Consider the following 18,509-nt stretch of genomic DNA (forward strand, 5'->3'; position numbering starts at 1 on the left):
AACTGTCCTATCAGGGTCGACCTGGTGAGCGACCTGTCTATTGATCAAATTACACACAGACTTGCATAAGAGATCTTATCTTTTACCTGGGATTGCAAGGGGCAGAAGGTGAGCAAGGAATGGCTTGATCTAATCATGGAACGGAATGGGGATCGGACCGTGAGGACCAGCAAATGGGGATCAGGTGTGATCGTTGTTGGAACGGAAAAGGTGATGAATTTTCACAAAACAAGGCATGTTGAGATTAGGTTGGAGTTATTGACAAAAAAAATATATATGTTGATGACAGAGATGACCATTTTGGGATTTCTACAAAAGCAACGTCCTTGAGGTGTGGATTTTCGTTTCCCAACGGCTAAAAGTCTCAAGTTGGATTTGATGTGTATGAAATGAAGGGATTTATAGAAGATGCTTACCGTTGAGAGATAAATTTGCCAAAACTTTAAATGTGTTTTTCTCAAAATTAGGGGATTTCAAAATGACAACATTCAAATTGCTCTAACCTTGTATATTTTTGAGCCACCTCAATTGTCAATTTAACGCGCATTAAGAATTGGAATGTTGACTGATTTTGTGGAAAAAAAAAAATATATATATATATTTATAAAATATATATATTTTGTGAAAAAAAAATATTTTTTTAAATATATATATATATATATATATATTTTTTTTTTTTTTCCACAAAATCAGTCAACATTCCAATTGAAAAAAAAATATATACTACTACTACTTCTCAAAACTGACCTAAAAAAAAAAAACTGAATACTGCATGTATAGCCTACGAAAAAAAAAAATATTTATATATATATATATATATATATATATATATATATATATATATATATATATATATATATATATATATATATATATATATATTTATTTATTTATTTTTTTTTTTTTTTTTTTTTTCTGTAGGCTATACATGCAGTATTTTTTTTAGGTCAGTTTTGAGAAGTAGCAAGTTTCTACATACTTCCAACATCTAAAATTGGACAAGCGTTAGGAAAGCTTAATAGCGAGCAAATGTAAACAAATACAGTGCATTTCAGCTTTTGGCTAGCGAAATGCTTGATGTGTTTTTTCTTTTTTTTTTTTTTGAACTCTGACCATCAGCCTCAAGCCTCTCCAGTTCAATGTAAAAATCAATATTTGTTGCTCAAATTTATGTTGCAAGCACTAACAAGTTCGCTTGCATAAATCAAACACATGACTACCGACAAATCTTATTTTTAAACTTTTCGCATAGGGTGCAATGCTAATCGTTAACATTGAAAACAACAACGCATCATGGAAGGAATCCTGACACAATTTTTGCTTACGGCTTGAATATCGAAAGGTCATACACATGGTGCATGTGTGCACGTACTTGTCATCGTGATAACCTATGACATGTGAACATACAAAGTGAATTTTGGCCCTTTGCTCTCAATAAAGTATATTTGGATGAAATACAGAAATTACAAGGCAGAATAGTTTAAAAAAAACGTAACAAGAAAAAACATGACACCCCCCCCAAAAAAAAAGTTAAAACGTTTGAGGCTTAACTTTTTCCGTGCTAAGTGTAGTTGGACATCCAGGGCACCAGGTGGCGCCGTGACGCTCATTGTCAAAGTCTGTGTGGGAGTTTTAAACGTTTTAAATTGCTTTCAAGCACTTTTTTTTGTTTGAATTACATTAATGACGAATGTGATTTAAAAAAAAAGATTAGCACAGTGTTTTATTACATTTGTTGCAGATTATAATGTTTAATAATCCTTTTTTAATGTTACAGATCATATTACATTGTTTTTATTTTTTTATTACAATTTTTTTTTCTGCATCAAATGGTTAATTTGGTCGATTTTTTTCTGTTTCATAAGATTGACATTTTTTTTAATTTTTAATTTGACTCACTTTGATGTACTTGAAGTTTTTATTATTTTTTTTTGGCCCTGCATCAGACCAATATATATGCAGTAATAATTTAAGGAAGTGACTGCACCAATAAATAAATAAATTAGTAAACAAATAACGTTTCCAAGAAAAGCCTGAAGATAGCGCTAAAATTGAACAACAGACTGGCGTGACGTCAGCATGATATTTTCTTCACATCAAATTATTAAAATAGTCCAAACCAAGAGATTTTGAAAGTTTAGCAGAGCAGACCTGGCTCAGGTTTTTGCAGTGTTACTTGTTTTGTGCCACTAGATGGCGCCACTGACACTGGATTGGATTGGATGCACTTCCTGAGGTAACGTGAAGCTTGTCGCTCCTCAAAAGATGATCAAGGTAAATGAAATTAATAGTAAATGAAATTATTAGTGTCTGCGAAGATTTTTTTTTTGACTTTTTAACTCATTCACTGCCATTGACGGCCGCAGACGTCAAAGGTCAATTTTTAACGTGTTGGCAGTGAATGAGTTAAACACGAGAGCAACTATGTTACATTTAAAACATTTTTGCGCTCTTAGATGCTGTCTGAAAGCATCTCAGATTTCGATCTGCGAGTGACCTCAGTGTTTTTCGTTGACTGGAAACACATGTGTGCATTTAGGACAATGCAGCGCTGCCAAAAGTTTTGTTTTAAAGGTGGAATGCGTTTTAAACTCGGTATCTCGGTTGTTTGAAAATGACCGTAATTATTTTGGGGAGTCGAATCCAAATTGGGTTTAAAAAAATAGTTTGGTGGGTAAATTTTGTTGTCGAAAAAATTGGAACAACCCAGATCAATGAAACGCAGAGATAAAGCAAAAAATAAATCCAAAAAGATCATAAAGACAAGTTTCTCCTCAAGCTTTGGCAGCACAAGGCGAAAACATGCTAATTGACTCAAATTAACTTCTACATAAATGATTCAAATTTCATTTTGGTCTTTGTGTTTGATCAATAAATTGACAAAAACGCAGATTTTCACATTTCCTGTGTTCGGAAACATGCAATGTTTTTGTTTGTTTTTTTTTGCCACCAAAACATTATTGTGACTAAATTAAATGTATCATTTTGACAAAATAGACTTTACAAGCGGCTAACTGCTTTTCAGAAAGAAGAACGGGCAAGTATTTTTTTTTTTTTATAGGTTATTCAATTATTTTTCTCAATATTTCATTTTTCATTTCCCAACCAATACAGTTTTTAGAAATAATGCTATATATATATATATATATATATATATATATATATATATATATATAAAGTAAACCTACAAGTATATTTATATTTTACAACATTAACAAAAGAAAGCAATATAAATCGAATGTTCAAATAATGTTAAATTTAATAGAGAAACATAAAGGTTTTGTTGTAAATGTTTATGTGTTAATCTGTTCTTAGCATAAGATAAATTAAGACAACAACCGCTGTAAATCTTTTCATCAAAGACATCTTAAGTGGAAAATAATATCTTATTCTTTATTTCGGATTTTTTGATTTGCACTTTATTTCTCACGTTTAAACAAAAAATATTATATTTGTTATCATAAATCTTAAATTACTAAACCCCTGTGCAGTATTTTGTCCAATCTTTTGGACAAAGGGAAAGCATTGAAAGAAGACATTAGGAGCTGAAATTTCACCCAGATGGCAACAACATGTAAAATTTAATCAACTATTGTATTTTCTGCACTACAAGGCGCACCGGATTATAAAGCGCATGTTCAAGGAATGGCCGATTTTAAAAACAGTTTTCACATTTAAGGTGCACCGCACTATTAGGCGCATAGAATAGAATCTACAGTAGTGGTTTGCGTTATGTATCCACTAGATGGAGCTGCGCTAAAGGAAATGTCAACAAAACAATCAGATAAGCCAGTCAAACCTTTGGAAACTTTGATTGTATATACTTTGACAAACAAAATATCAAACTTGTAAACACAGAGCTGCGTCCAATTTTTTAGGTAATGAGCCATAAGGTAGACCCGATGGCGCTTTGAGGCACATTTGTTCTGGAGGCCACATCAGTAAGCAAGTCACGGAACAATAATGAGATGTGATGGGCCTACGTGAGGAACAGCATGCGTGGGCCAGGTTCTGATACTTATCAAAAGCAGCCTCGCTTTGTGCTTGCGATCGCTGCTTTTGATGTGACAACAAACAGCCATGATGGATGAGACAATGTGAGTGATGAGGTTTTGCGGGAAAATCTGTGCCTGCAAATCTGTGTCTGCTCTCATTTCTCAGGTACTTGCCCTCTTTGTTCTCATATGAAAGTTATGAGCGCTACAAAAATGTGGAGTTCTTAACGAAAATATTGAACCCTTGTGCGGTATTTTGACCATTTTTGGATTATTTTCTTCCACGTCCCTCTCGCAGTATTGTAGGCACACTCCTGCTAGTGTGAGAGCTAAATGGTTGTGCCATGTTGAAATTTGTCATGTTGTCACCATCTAGGTGAAATTTCAGTTCCTTATTGTCTTTTTCACGGCTTTCCCTTTGATATGAAATGATCTTTTTCTCCGACATCACTCTGGCAATATTTTAGCTAAAGGATGGCACACAAACAGTCGTCATGCCATTTTGAAATTTGACATTTTGTCACTATTTGGGTGAAATTTCAGCTCCTTAATGTCTTCTTTCACAGCTTTCCCTTTGATATGAAATGTCAAATTCTGGTATTTTCTATGTTATCGTGTATGTGACTCCTTTTTGGACTAAGTAGTGCTCAAAGTCCTTACCGTGAGAAGTCCTTAATTGAAGTAGGACTCCCGAAATTGCCTGTTAAATTTTATTTTATTTTTTTCTGAATTTGTAGTCTGGTCACAGAGCCTTTTCTCCTTCCCAAAGACTTCTTACTCTTAACTGAATCACCTGGGGATAATTATAACTCACACATAGGTAGTATTCCTGTGTAAGGGGGGACTCGGATGTTGGTTCAGTCTGCTCGCTTCTTTTCTTGAAAATAATGCTGTAACAACCTCAGTTCACATGCGCTGTCGTTAGCTGCAACGGGCACTGGCTGCTAACAGCCAACTTAACGCACGCCCGTTACGGTAATTATTGCAAGTAAGAATACGGCTGATATAAAAATGCAAATCTGTGCGTCAAAACTCAGCTTATACCGCTGACGGATCAATCTTTCTTGAACTGCGAAGAAAAAAATTAATATTTTAAGTTACCTTTCATAGGATGCTACATACTTTTGAACTATTGGGGGAAAAAAAGTGTTTCTTATATTTGGGGAATTACGGTACTTTTATGCGGTTCGTTCGTTTAAGTAATTTAGTTATCAAGATAACACAATCACAATATCAAAATTGACCTAGTGAGGGGCGGGGCCACATCCCTGACAAGGAATTCGAATCTTACTTGATTTCTAACTGGTAAGAATAAGCAACAGTAATGAGCAAAACAACGCAGCTGTTTTAGATCCTCCTTTTTTCTATGAACCCCCCCTCCTGTCCACTGAGATCATTGCATTTCTGTCATTGAGCACTCCAAGGGGCGGAGACGGATTCAGCCTGCGACATTCAACTGAAGATCAGTGCTCCAAGTGCTTCACGCCACCTCACTGTTTCTATACTGTCAAAAAAAAAAGAAGTGAATTTTGGAAGTCTTAATATTCCACAATGTGTAAAGGACTTGCGACACTTCCTGCAACATGCCTGAAAAGGTAAGTCTGAAAAACTCCATTCAGCTCATTTCACATCACAGTGGCTTTTCCTGATTGAAAATAATTTTTTTTTCAACTTTTATTTTTGGATTTTGCTTATTTTAATCTTTTGAGTCTTTTGGGAAGCTACTAAGACAATAATGTGGAATATGCTCTCATCTTGTTAATCCAATTGGATCACTATCCATACAAAAGAAGCAGAAATTGCAATAAAAAAATTGGGAGGCATGCAGAATGATGTGGAATGCTTTGGAATAGTGAAATAGAAATATTTTGCATTGTATGGAATCATAGTGAACAATGTGGACTCATTCAAGGATATAGAACAGTATGATGTTGTCATAATAAATAAATGGTAATTAATAAATAACACAATACTGAAAAGTCAAATTTTTGGTGTGTGGGATTGTGGAATGTTGAAAATTATTGCCAAGATGAATTGACTGAGCTGAATATTTAGAATTTCAAATGGGAAAAAATCTTGAAAACCCAGAGGAAATGAATGAGTATTTTTGGGACAAAAAATGTTGAATTATTGGAAAGCAGTTAATCTTAAGAATGAGAAAAATAATGGTTGGCAAAGTGGGAATTTTTGGAACATGTTGAATCGGGTAAGAAAAACGATATTGCAGGAAAAAGTGGAAATTAATAGTGAAAATCTAAAAATTTTCACATATGAATGAACTGAACATTTAGGAACATATTCTTGAAATCCCTATTGGGAATTAATGGATATTTTTTGGATGAAAAAATTAAATTATTGTAAAACTGTGAAAGTTAGGAATTTGAAAAATAATAGCACTAGAAGCATGCATTTTCAAAACATGTTGAAGTTGGATTGGTTTGAATCCGTCAAAAAATGTAGAAGATATTAAATGTCAAAGTACGGCAGGAAAAAAAGAGATAAAAACAAAGGTAAAAATAATACATGAGCTAATTACAAATATTTCACCCTTCTCGACAGCGCCAAAGACATCAAACACAAAATAAGCTTCTTGCTCCAGAAGCAGGACTCCCAAGAAGCGGACCCGAAGCAGACTAAAGTCAAGAATGACTACGCTGCAAAAAGGTAAAAAGGATATTCATTTTGTTTTTAAAAAGAATAAAAAAATTACAGTACGAAGAGAAGTCATTAATCTTGTTTCACGTCATGTCCTGTAGAGAAAAGCGTTAAAATTATAGAAGGCAAAGATATATAAACATATATTTTCCACACTATATGTCGCATCGACTTATAAAGCACATTTTCAATCAACGATCTGTTTTAAAACTGTTTTCATATATAAGATGCACCACATTATAAGGTGCATAGAATAGAAGCCACAGTAGCGGTTGGGGTTGCGGCAGGCAACCACTAGATGGAGCTGCACTAATGGGAAACGCAACAAAACAATCAGATAAGTCAGTCAAACTTTTCAATCAAAAATGAAGAATAAAGATGATTTGTAAATAATGTCAAGACGAATCAAGAGTTTAAAAGAATACACTTAGGATTCAACTCGATATTTAACTTACATTTTTGAATGGAATTGCAAACAAAAACCTTGAAATATGTCGCTTTGTTGAATTAAATACATCTTTTGGATTTACTCAATAAAATCGGGCTTTCTTTGAAAATAACTCGTGTTTTTTGCGACTTTTCCAGATATAAAATCCGAGTATATGTACCATATCAAAATTTCAAACAGGGTGTTAAAAAAAAAACGTAATTGTAAAAAAGACATATACAACTAAAATGCAGAGGTAGACAAACGGTTTACACACTGTATAAAGGCACACGAGATTTTAAATCGGACTTTACGTTTTTGAAAAAAACAGAAGGCAGATAGTACACAGATGACCTTATTAGCACCGAGGATAACAATATGCGCATCTCAAATTGAATTTCAAGGGCTGAAATGTCTTTACCGAGATTGACGCAATCATTTTGTTGCGGTAACAAATTGTCATTAGAGGACAGACCCAATCAGCGGAAATTTACCCGGCAAAACATCGTTCTCTGGAGTCTCATATCTCGTGATGGAAACGTTTGTATCATTTTTTATTGAAGCTGTTTGGTATCCTGCGGACAAAATTACCTTCCTCCCAATATCATTTGCGTGGACGGCGCTCCGGCCTGTCCTCTTCAGAGACACTCAAGGATAATGACTTTTCAAGATGACGTTGACGATCCGCGCTTGATTTGGTCAGCTGAGCCAGGCTATTATCTGACTTGCAACAATTATTGATCGCAGGGTCGGTGCCAGATGATCGATTATCGGCGCTCATTTTAGCGTCAAAAAACATCTCAGCAAACAAGGGAAGATAATCCCTCACCCTGAATACGACATTTTTTTTTCCCCAAAATTATCGGTGCTTTTTATAAATGGTATCTTAAAAATTCAAGTTATCGCCATAATTCAGCGTAAAAACATACCAAAACTCCTTAAAATATCTTGAATAATAATAACAGATATTGGTTTGATTGCCAAAAAGGCCTTATTTCAAATTATCGGTACAAAAGAAGTGATATCAGTACCGGCCCTCCATTTGTGGCTATTTTATAATCAGGAAGTAGAAATGAGAAAAAATTATCGGTGCTTTTTATAAATGGTATCTTAAAAATTCAAGTTATCGCCATCATTCAGCGTAAAAACATACCAAAACTCCTTAAAATATCTTGAATAATAATAACAGATATTGGTTTGATTGCCAAAAAGGCCTTATTTCAAATTATCGGTACAAAAGAAGTGATATCAGTACCGGCCCTCCATTTGTGGCTATTTTATAATCAGGAAGTAGAAATGAGAAAAAATTATCGGTGCTTTTTATAAATGGTATCTTAAAAATTCAAGTTATCGCCATAATTCAGCTTAAAAACATACCAAAACTCCTTAAAATGTCTTGAATAATAATAACAGATATTGGTTTGATTGCCGAAAAAGGCCTTATTTCAAATTATCGGTACAACAGAAGTGATATCAGTACCGCCCCTCCACTTGTGCCTTTTTTACAATCAGGAAGTAGAAATGAGAAAAAATTATCGGTGCTTTTTATAAATGGTATCTTAAAAATTCAAGTTATCGCCATAATTCAGCGTAAAAACATACCAAAACTCCTTAAAATATCTTGAATAATAATAACAGATATTGGTTTGATTGCCAAAAAAGGCCTTATTTCAAATTATCGGTACAACAGAAGTGATATCAGTACCGGTCTTCCACTTGTGGCTATTTTATAATCAGGAAGTAGAAATGAGAAGAATTGAAAATTGACCATTTCTTTTAGATTTAAGGATGATTGTCATATTTACGTCTTTTTTTTCCCAAGCAATTTTAGATATCAAAAGTAATTGGTAATTGGTATCGGTGTTGTATTGAATTCTCATACCGCTAATGATCTCCAAAAAAGTAATATAAAAACAATCGTTTTAGGATGCCAACTGCTGTCGAGGTGGACAAATGGAAGGAATCGTTCAGCAATGTGATGAACAGCGAGGGTAAGTGGAAAAAAAAAATGGTGCGCGCATACAATAATTTTTGACAAAAAAAACAACAATTTCCCATAAAGTACTCGTGGACCAAAACCTTTTTGTCCATGCTATTGTTATAAACGCTGCTGGTCTGGTCTGGTCTGATAAGTGTGGTTACAGCTGAAATTAGATGTTAAGGGAATTTGGCTCCCCCCCTTAAAAAAAAGCGGCGTATACATTCTCATGCTCCGCTTCTTTGCTACGTGTCGCAACGCACCGCTGGGCGCTCCCTCAGGGTTTTGTCGCCACTGCTGAATGACTAGTGTGTGTGTGTGTGTGTGTGTGTGTGTGTGTGCGCGCGCAAGAGCAACGGCCTTAGAGTAAGAAACAAAGATCTGACCTACTCCTTCCATGACCACATCCACCGAAACGAATGTCATGACTTGGTTTTCAAGTTTTTCCAGGTCATAGCTGGTCTAATAGATTTCTGGTAATAATTTTAGGATTTTTATTTAGATTAACACCAATTGAAATGCATTAAAAGGAATTAAAAGGATAGCCACTCTGTAGTTTTTTTTTTTTTTTTTTTTACTCGCCACCAGGGGGCAACATTCTGCTAAACAGAAAGGAGACAGAAGAAGACAGCATTGGAATTTTGATTTTGAAGTGCTATTTTACTCGCCAACAGGGGGCACTCTCCACTCGTAAACTCGAGCAGGGATGTTACTGTTGTGTTGGTGCAGTATTCTAACAATCGGGGTGTGTCTGTGTTGAGTTAAAAATATGTTGGTGGTGCTCCTATTTCTAAACACGTTCAGTCTTTGTTGAAGTCTTTGTTGCAAGATGTTGCAATTTGAGAAAAAAAATAAAAACAAAACTTTCTGCGTGAATATCTAATGTTACAACCTGCAGCTTATAGCCCGATGCAACCGATACAATATATGACAAAAATAGATTTCTGTTTAATTTTTGTAGACGTGGCTTGAAGTCCGAAAAATACGATAAATTTGGTATGGTAAAAAAGTAATCACATTTATTTCATTTAAAAAAAAACAAAAAACAGCAGAAACCTAAATAGATTCATATGGGTTGGGTCTTTTTATTTAGTTTTTTTAATTTATATATATATATATATATATATATATATATATATATATATATTTGTAGTATATTTGTATATTTGATTTTTTTATTACGCTTATATATGATATAGTTTTTTTTTTCCTTTGTTTTTTACTTATTTATTATATATATATATATATATATATATATATATATATATATATATATATATATATATATATATATATATATATATATATATATATATATATATAGTATATTTTTATATTTGCATTTTTATTATGTTTATATATGATATAGATTTATTTTTTGTTTTTTTTTTTCTTTGTTTTTTTTACTTATTTATTTATATACTTTTTTGTTTTGTTTAGTTCTACAACTTGGATTGTCTATTAAGAGCACAATGTATTTGCTGTTTTTGTCAGTGGGACGAACTGTGTTCACCAGCTTCCTGAGGTCGGAGTTCAGCCAAGAGAACATGGAATTCTGGCTCGCTTGCGAAGACTTCAAGAAGTCTCCAACTTGCGAGCTGGAGAAGAAAGCAAAGTTCATCTATGAGCAATTCGTGGCAGAAGATGCTCCAAATGAGGTAATGAGCAAGTATTAGCGCAGCTGAGAATAGATTAGCCGCATTAACACAACCCGTATCAGAGTTGTCCAACCTACATTTTTGCCGCTTATAGTAAAACTAGATTTTGACCGCAATGCTATTATAAAAAAAATTAACAAAAAGATGGGATACAGCAGTGGTGTCCAAACAGTGGCCCTGGGGCCATTTTGTGGCCCGGTATGCATATTTTCATGGCCCACGACATGAACTATAAAATGGAATTTGTGACAGCTATCGTACCCAAATACTGTATATTATAATTTGTACGATAATTTATTAATAAAATAATAGCAACAGTTTTGCTTCTAAACATTGCAAGGATCTGACCTAATTTTAGTTTTGTTTTTCTAGTTTGTTTGAGTTGATTTTCTAGTTGAGAAATCCTTAAATATTTCCCTCCAAAGCTTCAACCTGAAGCGATTTTGGAGCAATTCATCAAATTGACGAGGAAATAATATACATTAATTGGTTTTTAGCTTGTTTAATAAACTATAGCAGAAAATTGCAAGTGGGCCTTGCATCCCACCCTTTTTTTGTATAGAGATAAATCGCCTTTGTTATCAATACACCTGCAAGGTGTGAAATTTTGATGACAGAGGGAGACAGACTTCAAGACTTCAAGAGACAGACTTCAAGACATGTCGTGATGTGCTAGGCTGAGTCTATTACTGAGATAATGTTACATACAGAGGTGATGGCGGGAAAAAAAAAAAAGTCCGACCATGCCCCAAACAGAGGGCACGGCTCAAGTCTGGGAAAAAAAAAAAAAAGTTTAAACACCCTTGTTCTCGATGATCTGCTTTTACCGCGATACATTTCCAATGTTTAATTTCTACATTGCATAATTTTTCATGTCTATCCTTTGCTTTTTTTTTTTTTTTTTTGCGCTTTTCCTCACGTCTAAATGAAGGTAAACCTCGAAGCTGCGACCCGAGAGGAAACGCGACAGAATATGGCGAGCGCCTCTTGTTCTTGTTTTGATGAGGCCCAGAGGAGGATCTACCGTCTGATGGAAAAAGATTCCTACAGACGTTTCCTCCACTCCAAGCAAATTCTGGATTTGTCTCAGGCTAACGTTTCCGTCGCGCGGATGAAACCAAAAAGTGCCTGCGGCACGCCTGACATCAGGCGGGAATTAGCCGGCGGCGCCTAGATAGGAAGAAAAGCGTGAAGAACCTTTCAAGGATTTCCACTCAAGCTTTGAGTCATGACAATGCATATTGATGTTAAAAGAAGAAAAAAAAAATCCATAAATGCTGCATGCTTAGTGTATGACTACCTCGTTTTTATTTTTCCTGCTGGAAAATGCTTATGCTTTCCTTTTTTTTGTTTATACTGCTAACTTCTTGAGAGACAGCCTATTCATTCGTGTCCACCGTGGTGTCCATTTTGTCTCCGCAAGACGGCAAAGTAAAGTGTATCACACCCCAACGCGATGTCCTCGAATGAGGACACTAGGACTTAGTCGAGTGGCTCGGATGAGTCAGAATAAATGAACGAAAAACATATGTCCACTACAGTGGACAGATGGGAATAGGCTATGTCTCAGCAGTACAATAAACGTGAAAACTTAAAACATCCATTGATAAATATTCAAGAAATATGAATAGAATGCATTTGATGTTGCATGCCTTATTGTTGTAATACTAATAATAAAATATTACAATTGATTTTAACTCATTCACTACCGTTGACGACTGGAGGCGTCAAAGATCCATTTTTAATGGGCTGCCAGTGAATAAGTCGATTATTCTAGTCACTATATTGAAGAATATAAATGCATTACTTACCGTAAAACTAAATTTGCCATTTCGCGGAAAAAAATATTGAATGACTTCAAATAGCTTTGCATGAGTGTAAATGAATTGAAAAGTACATTATGCATTGTAATATTGTTGTGTATTTATTGTCTTGTGTTGACAAAATCATGTTTTGCTCGTGTGTGTTTACAATTTAAATAAACAGAAGACATACATTGAATACATTGGCATATTTCTTTTTTTTTGCGGTACTGTAGTTGGTTTTTTTTCCTATGAGTGCCTTTATTAAAACTAGTGGTATACTGATGCACTACAACTCTTAATTTTTTAGAAGAGTTTGATAACTTTTAGTTGTCACCTGCTCTAGGTAGGCAAAAGAAAAAAAATAAAACGTACTGCATAGGTGTCACACACGGCCCGCATAAAGGTTAAAACGACATTGTGTAAGATTTAGATTATTTTTCATTACGGGCAGCAGGAGGTGCTGCATTTCCAATTTTCCGTTGCTATAACAGAAATGGCAGCCTCTGGAGGGGTGCCACCCCCCATGTAAGTCAAATTTAATGATAACCATACCTACGATTATATTGTTGTTAAAAACACATTTATTTGCAAGTTTTTGACATTTATAATTATTAATTTATTTTCTTTAATGATAAATGGTCAAAATCTAACACGTTGTCCCTTTAATATAGCTACTACTGTAGCTTCTATTCTATGCGCTTTATAATGCTATTTATAGAAACGGTTAAAGATAGGCCGTTCATTGAAGGAAAATACTGTATTTTATATTTCTCGTCATATATTTTAGATGTGATCTAAATTAAATGACACCGCTTTGTATTATCTTGTTGATTACTGCTGATCTTCAGTCGGATGTGATGTATCGCACATGCGCTTTTGGCATTCAAACCGTAAAGTAAGACCTTGAGTACACATATCCAAACCGTCTTCATTTATTTAAAAAGAAATATCTGTGCATTTAGCCTCTAATACAAACCTATGAGGACCTCTTCAAATCAATTTACAAGCATGCCAAGCCACTAGGTAGCAGTAGAAAAAAACAAGCAGAACATAAAAAAAAGAAGAAGCCTGGCACAATCATGTGCAAAGTGGATTTTGTGTCAGATGCAGAACAGGTGTGCAGTATATCCACAAAAAAAAAAAAAAAAAAAGAGGGAGCTGCTTTCTTGAGGTATGTGAGTGAATGCTTAGACCTTCTGAAATTCTGGATGTGACTTGAGTTTTATGACTGGAGTTTTTAGACACCGATATTTTTAATAAATAAAACCTGGAGCGTGTGGAAGACAGGACGATGAAAAACGTGCACACCGAAAATAATCTCGCCAAAACTGATCGGAAAACACCATGACCACGTGACCCGGCTTTCTGATGTCGGTGTTCCTTCGCCTGCAGCTCTATTAGATAACGCTTGATCGTCCGCAGAGCCCGAGCAGGGATTCATTCAACATTAACTCGCTTATCACGGGATGTTCTCTCTTGCCTCCCCAACATCAAGCTGCCGCTAATGAAATCCTGACAGGATCTGGTGATTTAATGTAATCATCCATGCGAGGAAGCACGTACACACACAGGCACCAGAAGAGCCACCTGTGCGCTTCGCATGTGGACATTGTGACCCGGGTACACGATAGATGGTGAACGTCTGGGTACGTTTTGTAAAACAGAAATTAAAACACAACGTTTGCAAAATTAGTACTTAAGGCAGTCCAGGGTCTTTGTTTTTTGTATTTCGGACTTTATGATACACACATTGTCAGTTTGGAGACAAGTCTGGACTGCTGGCAGGCCAGTTGAGTACTTGCAGTTTTTTTTTTTTTTTTTTTTTTTACTGCAGATCCATTCGGTTCTTCAAGAATAAGGCTTGGTATAGTCTTGTGGAAAAAAATCAGAAATCTCCCTGGAGGAGACTTTAATGGAAGTGAACTTTGCTCTAAATCGAGGGTGTCAAACATACGAGACGCACCGGTACTGGTTCGTGGATCAACTGGTACCAGGCTGCACCCGAAATAATGATATTTTGGAACTGATTCAGTTTATCCTTTAAAAGTTACAGAGCTGTAATTTAGATTTTGTTTGGCTTGATCTCTTGTTTTTAGCGCCGCCTCTGGCCATTGTTGATATTACATTTACGGCGTGGCCTCAGTTGAGCAGTGACTGTTCATTAACACACTTGTTGTTCTGTCTTTCTGTGAATTCTGGTCCACGAGTGCGTTTAAGTTGTACTTTTTTGTGAGAATGTCCTAATTTATGATGATTTACCCCAAATCACTTTGTGTGTCGATCCATCCTCTTATGTAAAGTATAAAATTGATTGTGATATTGTGATTGTATTGTTTTGGACAGTGTGGTATCGCTTGGCGTATATTATTTCCCAGTTTCAGAAACTAGATGGAATTTTTACATTTCTGGCTTGTCTATCACAAAATGGTGTCACCAAAGACAATGTGCATTAATACTAAACTTAACCAAATAAAGCCGTACAATGTTTTGCAAAGAAATCAGCTTAACACAACTAATCAAAACATTGCTTCATGTTCCAATTATTTTGCTCTTAATTTGAACTGAAATTTCATTGAATTAGGTTTGATGGTACCTGCAGAAAACTCGTTTCAGTCCCTAAAGTGCCACATACACCCAGGGGTGCACGTAGCCCATTTGAGGACCATGTTCATAGGCAATAACACACCTGTGCCACTACAGATGATGATTTTTTCCGTTTTTGCTGACAAATTCAGTCCAGTTTTCATCCCAGAGGACATGATTTCGAAAAACTAAATGTGGACTCATCAGACCACAGCCCAGTTTTGCAATTCCGTTTGCATAGTGACGAGCTGTGTTGATTTTCTAAAATGTTACAAAGAACACGTGCACCATATCATTTGCGCAACAATGCCAGTTTTTAATGCCATATTTTTTGTGTTAAATATGTACACAGATTTTCCCCCGTTTTTGCTAGTATGATACATCAATGAAGATGGTAGAAGATAAACCACCACTCACTGGCAGAACCAATTTATGACAGCAGATGCACCTTCAAAAATAACTTTCACTTCTTTTTTAAGGCTCCACATTTTGGCAGCTGTAAAAACAGACAAAAATTTGTATTTCCTATCGCCCGTTTAATGTGATCAAATAATTCTCATGCTCGCCATCAGCCGGCGCAGCTGATGTCAACAGAAGGCAACATTAATAGAATTTCATCTGAAGCATTGCGTCCATCTGTTTGCGCTGAATCTTCTCCCAGCAGATGTTATAATTGGCAATCGAATCACCGTTGTTGATGTAACAGTGATATTATTTCCCTACTATTTTATAGTCCAGAACAACCGATGACGTATTTCGGGAAAAAAAAAAAAAAAAGTCTCCAAACCTCTGAGCGCAAGGAACAATGCGTTGAGGCTGACGTCATTCCAGTTTTCAACGAGGCGTTCAGAAATGACGTTTAAATATCGACGAAAGCTTTCCAGCGGTGCGTTTGACAAATAATGTAATATATTTCAAAATCCTTTTTGTGCAGATGGTGGATGGAAACTATAAGCGCACGATATGTAAAACAAACAAGTCGTTCGAAATGTCATTAACCCCCTGTGAGGCCCAGAGGAATCCGAGCCTTTCCAACTTCTTCTTGGAAATCGCCATGTGACCATGTACAGCCTCCCATTTGTTTATGTTGGCACGCGTTCGCTGTCACATCTGTTTCCGTTCAGTTTTTCGCTCATCAGACGGCGGATGGGATAAAAAAAATAAATAATAATACAACCGGGACACTTTGAAGAAACGAGTGTAACGGTTGATTACCTGTTAGGGTAAAATTTTACCCCCGTTCGAAATAAGATGAAGAAAATTTGACATACCAGCTGCGTATTAGGTTAGGAGCGATACCATATTAGGCCAAAAGGGAAGCCAGAGTTTTTCCGAGCTGTTTTTAATTACAGTTTGTTTTAAACGTTACATCACAGGAATGCTGGGTCTAGATCGGAAAAAAAAGCCGATTATGGAACACAATGGTAATTAATGTACACAAATTATCGTGTAATATAAGCCAATGTTGGGATGTGACCATTGAGCCTCTGTTTATTTTTTTATGCATTTCTTCAGTATTTCGCTAAAGTCGGATTGTGGTGGTTTTGCCAGCGTAAAGTCAGATACGAGTGAACAAAGACAACATCAGCAGTATAAAAGCTGAGAATAAAATCTTTTTTCCAAGCAAGATGTCTTTATTTTCATCACCGACCAGCATTGCCTTCACCACAAAGCATACCAAGACGATTTTATAGCCCAATAATAAAATGTGATAAATCCATGTTATTGGGCTATTAATGCACGTATGTAGACTCATTTCTCAATCACCGTTTTTTTTTTAACCATAAGAAACATCGGATTATAAGGAAGCGAAGTTTTTCCGAGCTTTTTTTGTCATGTTCTGTTGGTGTTTGTTGGGTTTTTTAGTTGTGGGTTAATATTCGGGTTTCTGTTCATTTCTCTTTTGCCGTTCCTGTTTTGTTTCCCTCGCATGTGTCCTAGGTAGTGAGATTTGTTTCAACATGTCTGTGTGTTACTGTGTGTCGACCAATCAGCTTCCTTTTGTTCCTGTCCAGCTGTTTCGTGTTACCTTGTTAGTGTTGAGTGTATTTCATTCCCAGTTTGTTTTCAGTTGTTTGTCAGGTTTTAGTACTATTGTCTTGCTGTCAACATGTCTACTGGAAAGACTTCCTGTCACATTCCTTCTACCGTAGCCCAGAGAGTCTAGTTTTTTTTAAGTTTCGGGTTTTTGTTTCTTACTTTGTGAACCGTTTTGTTTTTGTTTTCTTTGTTTTTTTTTAAATAAGACTAGTAAGGCACATGTGCAAACCCATTTCACTATCACCGTATTTATTTTAACCATAGGGCACATCGGAGGCACTCAAAGGATCTTTTTAAAATTTTCATATATAGGGTGCACCTATGTATGTTATAAGTTGAATCAAGTTATAAGGGACTTGGGTTTTTAGTCACACCAGGCGAAAAGGTACATCTCATTAAAAGGCACATTAAGGGACGCAAGAAAGTACAGCAAATAAGTGAACAGTGAACATCTCCCTCCAAGCACCATCAGGTTTGCTTCATGGCTCATTACGTTCAAGCTGGACACCGTTATGTGCTTGTTATTTTCATGTGCTTTTTCTCAAAGTGCACAGAACGAAAGTTGCCTTCACCGTCATCGGTTAATGACTTCCATGCTTCACCGAGCTTTTCGTGGCTACCAGTAAGTTGAAAACAGCAAATAAATACAGCATGTGATCATGTTTACCCGAAATTTATATCCAATAATGAAGAAAAGGGCGTTATTGGCTTTTAAGTAGATGCTAAATTTACTTGTTTAGCAAATTACATAGATAGAAATTTAGCTTTGTGCAAATCAGCGACAATGAGCAACAATGGTATTTTTCAGGAGTTACGACCATTTTTTGCTGCGCTAGTGTTGTAAAACACAACTATGAACTGTCAAAACACAAAAAGAGAGAGTATTTTGTGGGGATTGTCATGATTTAGCATCAAAACGAATCCGTCAGATATACTCAAAGATCCTTATTATCGGCACTCCTCGAATTAGCATCGGATTAGCATCACAAGTGTAGTCCAAAAATGGAAAATAGGTCAAACATTATTCATTACAAATCCTGCATTCAGCCCTATTAAGTTACTATTTTTACATATGTAATCATTTGTAGACGTCTGTAAAGTATCATGTTTTCTGCTTATTTTCTGTGATTTATTTATTTTTAATCAATAGTTACTTGATTCAAACTTCCACTTCTTAAAAAAATATATGGAAAAACACAAAATGACAAGTCAAATGTTTCCTTTTTTTATGCAGTATTTTATATATATTTTGGATATACATTTTTTTTATATTCCAAATAAGTCTCTGGGAGACATGCTTGTCCATTCCCCAATGAATGAATCATGGAATCATCGGTTGTTTTTATGAATAAGTCAGACACAGTGAAA

At 35.4% G+C, this 18,509-nt stretch overlaps 1 protein-coding gene across 3 annotated transcripts; it reads left to right on the plus strand.

Moving 5' to 3' along the window:
- Positions 1–94: 94 nt before the first annotated feature.
- Positions 95–12,714, plus strand: LOC148416656 (regulator of G protein signaling 4-like). Of its 3 annotated transcripts, XM_088425386.1 has the most exons (8): positions 132–210; positions 290–331; positions 2,194–2,274; positions 5,411–5,590; positions 6,555–6,659; positions 9,004–9,068; positions 10,550–10,713; positions 11,645–12,714. In XM_088425386.1, exons 4-8 carry the CDS (start codon positions 5,547–5,549, stop codon positions 11,885–11,887), a joined length of 621 nt encoding a protein of 206 aa, XP_088281512.1. In that variant the 5' UTR covers positions 132–210; positions 290–331; positions 2,194–2,274; positions 5,411–5,546; the 3' UTR covers positions 11,888–12,714. The 3 variants fall into 3 exon arrangements, with proteins under 3 accessions (XP_088281511.1, XP_088281512.1, XP_088281513.1); XM_088425385.1 differs by lacking the exon at positions 290–331 and having other exon boundaries at positions 95–210; XM_088425387.1 differs by lacking the exons at positions 132–210; positions 290–331; positions 2,194–2,274 and having other exon boundaries at positions 5,230–5,590.
- Positions 12,715–18,509: the final 5,795 nt, after the last annotated feature.

Source organism: Hippichthys cyanospilos, chromosome 10 (assembly GCF_059441005.1).
Source record: "Hippichthys cyanospilos isolate Australia breed blue-spotted pipefish chromosome 10, RoL_Hcya_1.0, whole genome shotgun sequence".
Classification (NCBI taxonomy): Eukaryota; Metazoa; Chordata; class Actinopteri; order Syngnathiformes; family Syngnathidae; genus Hippichthys; species Hippichthys cyanospilos.

Excerpts from the sequence above, each read along its gene's own strand:
- LOC148416656 (XM_088425385.1), top strand. The coding sequence starts at position 5,547 with ATGTGTAAAGGACTTGCGACACTTCCTGCAACATGCCTGAAAAG. Across the intron at positions 9,069-10,549 it reads CAATGTGATGAACAGCGAGG|TGGGACGAACTGTGTTCACC; the intron begins GTAAGTGGAAAA and ends TGTTTTTGTCAG. Across the intron at positions 10,714-11,644 it reads CAGAAGATGCTCCAAATGAG|GTAAACCTCGAAGCTGCGAC; the intron begins GTAATGAGCAAG and ends GTCTAAATGAAG.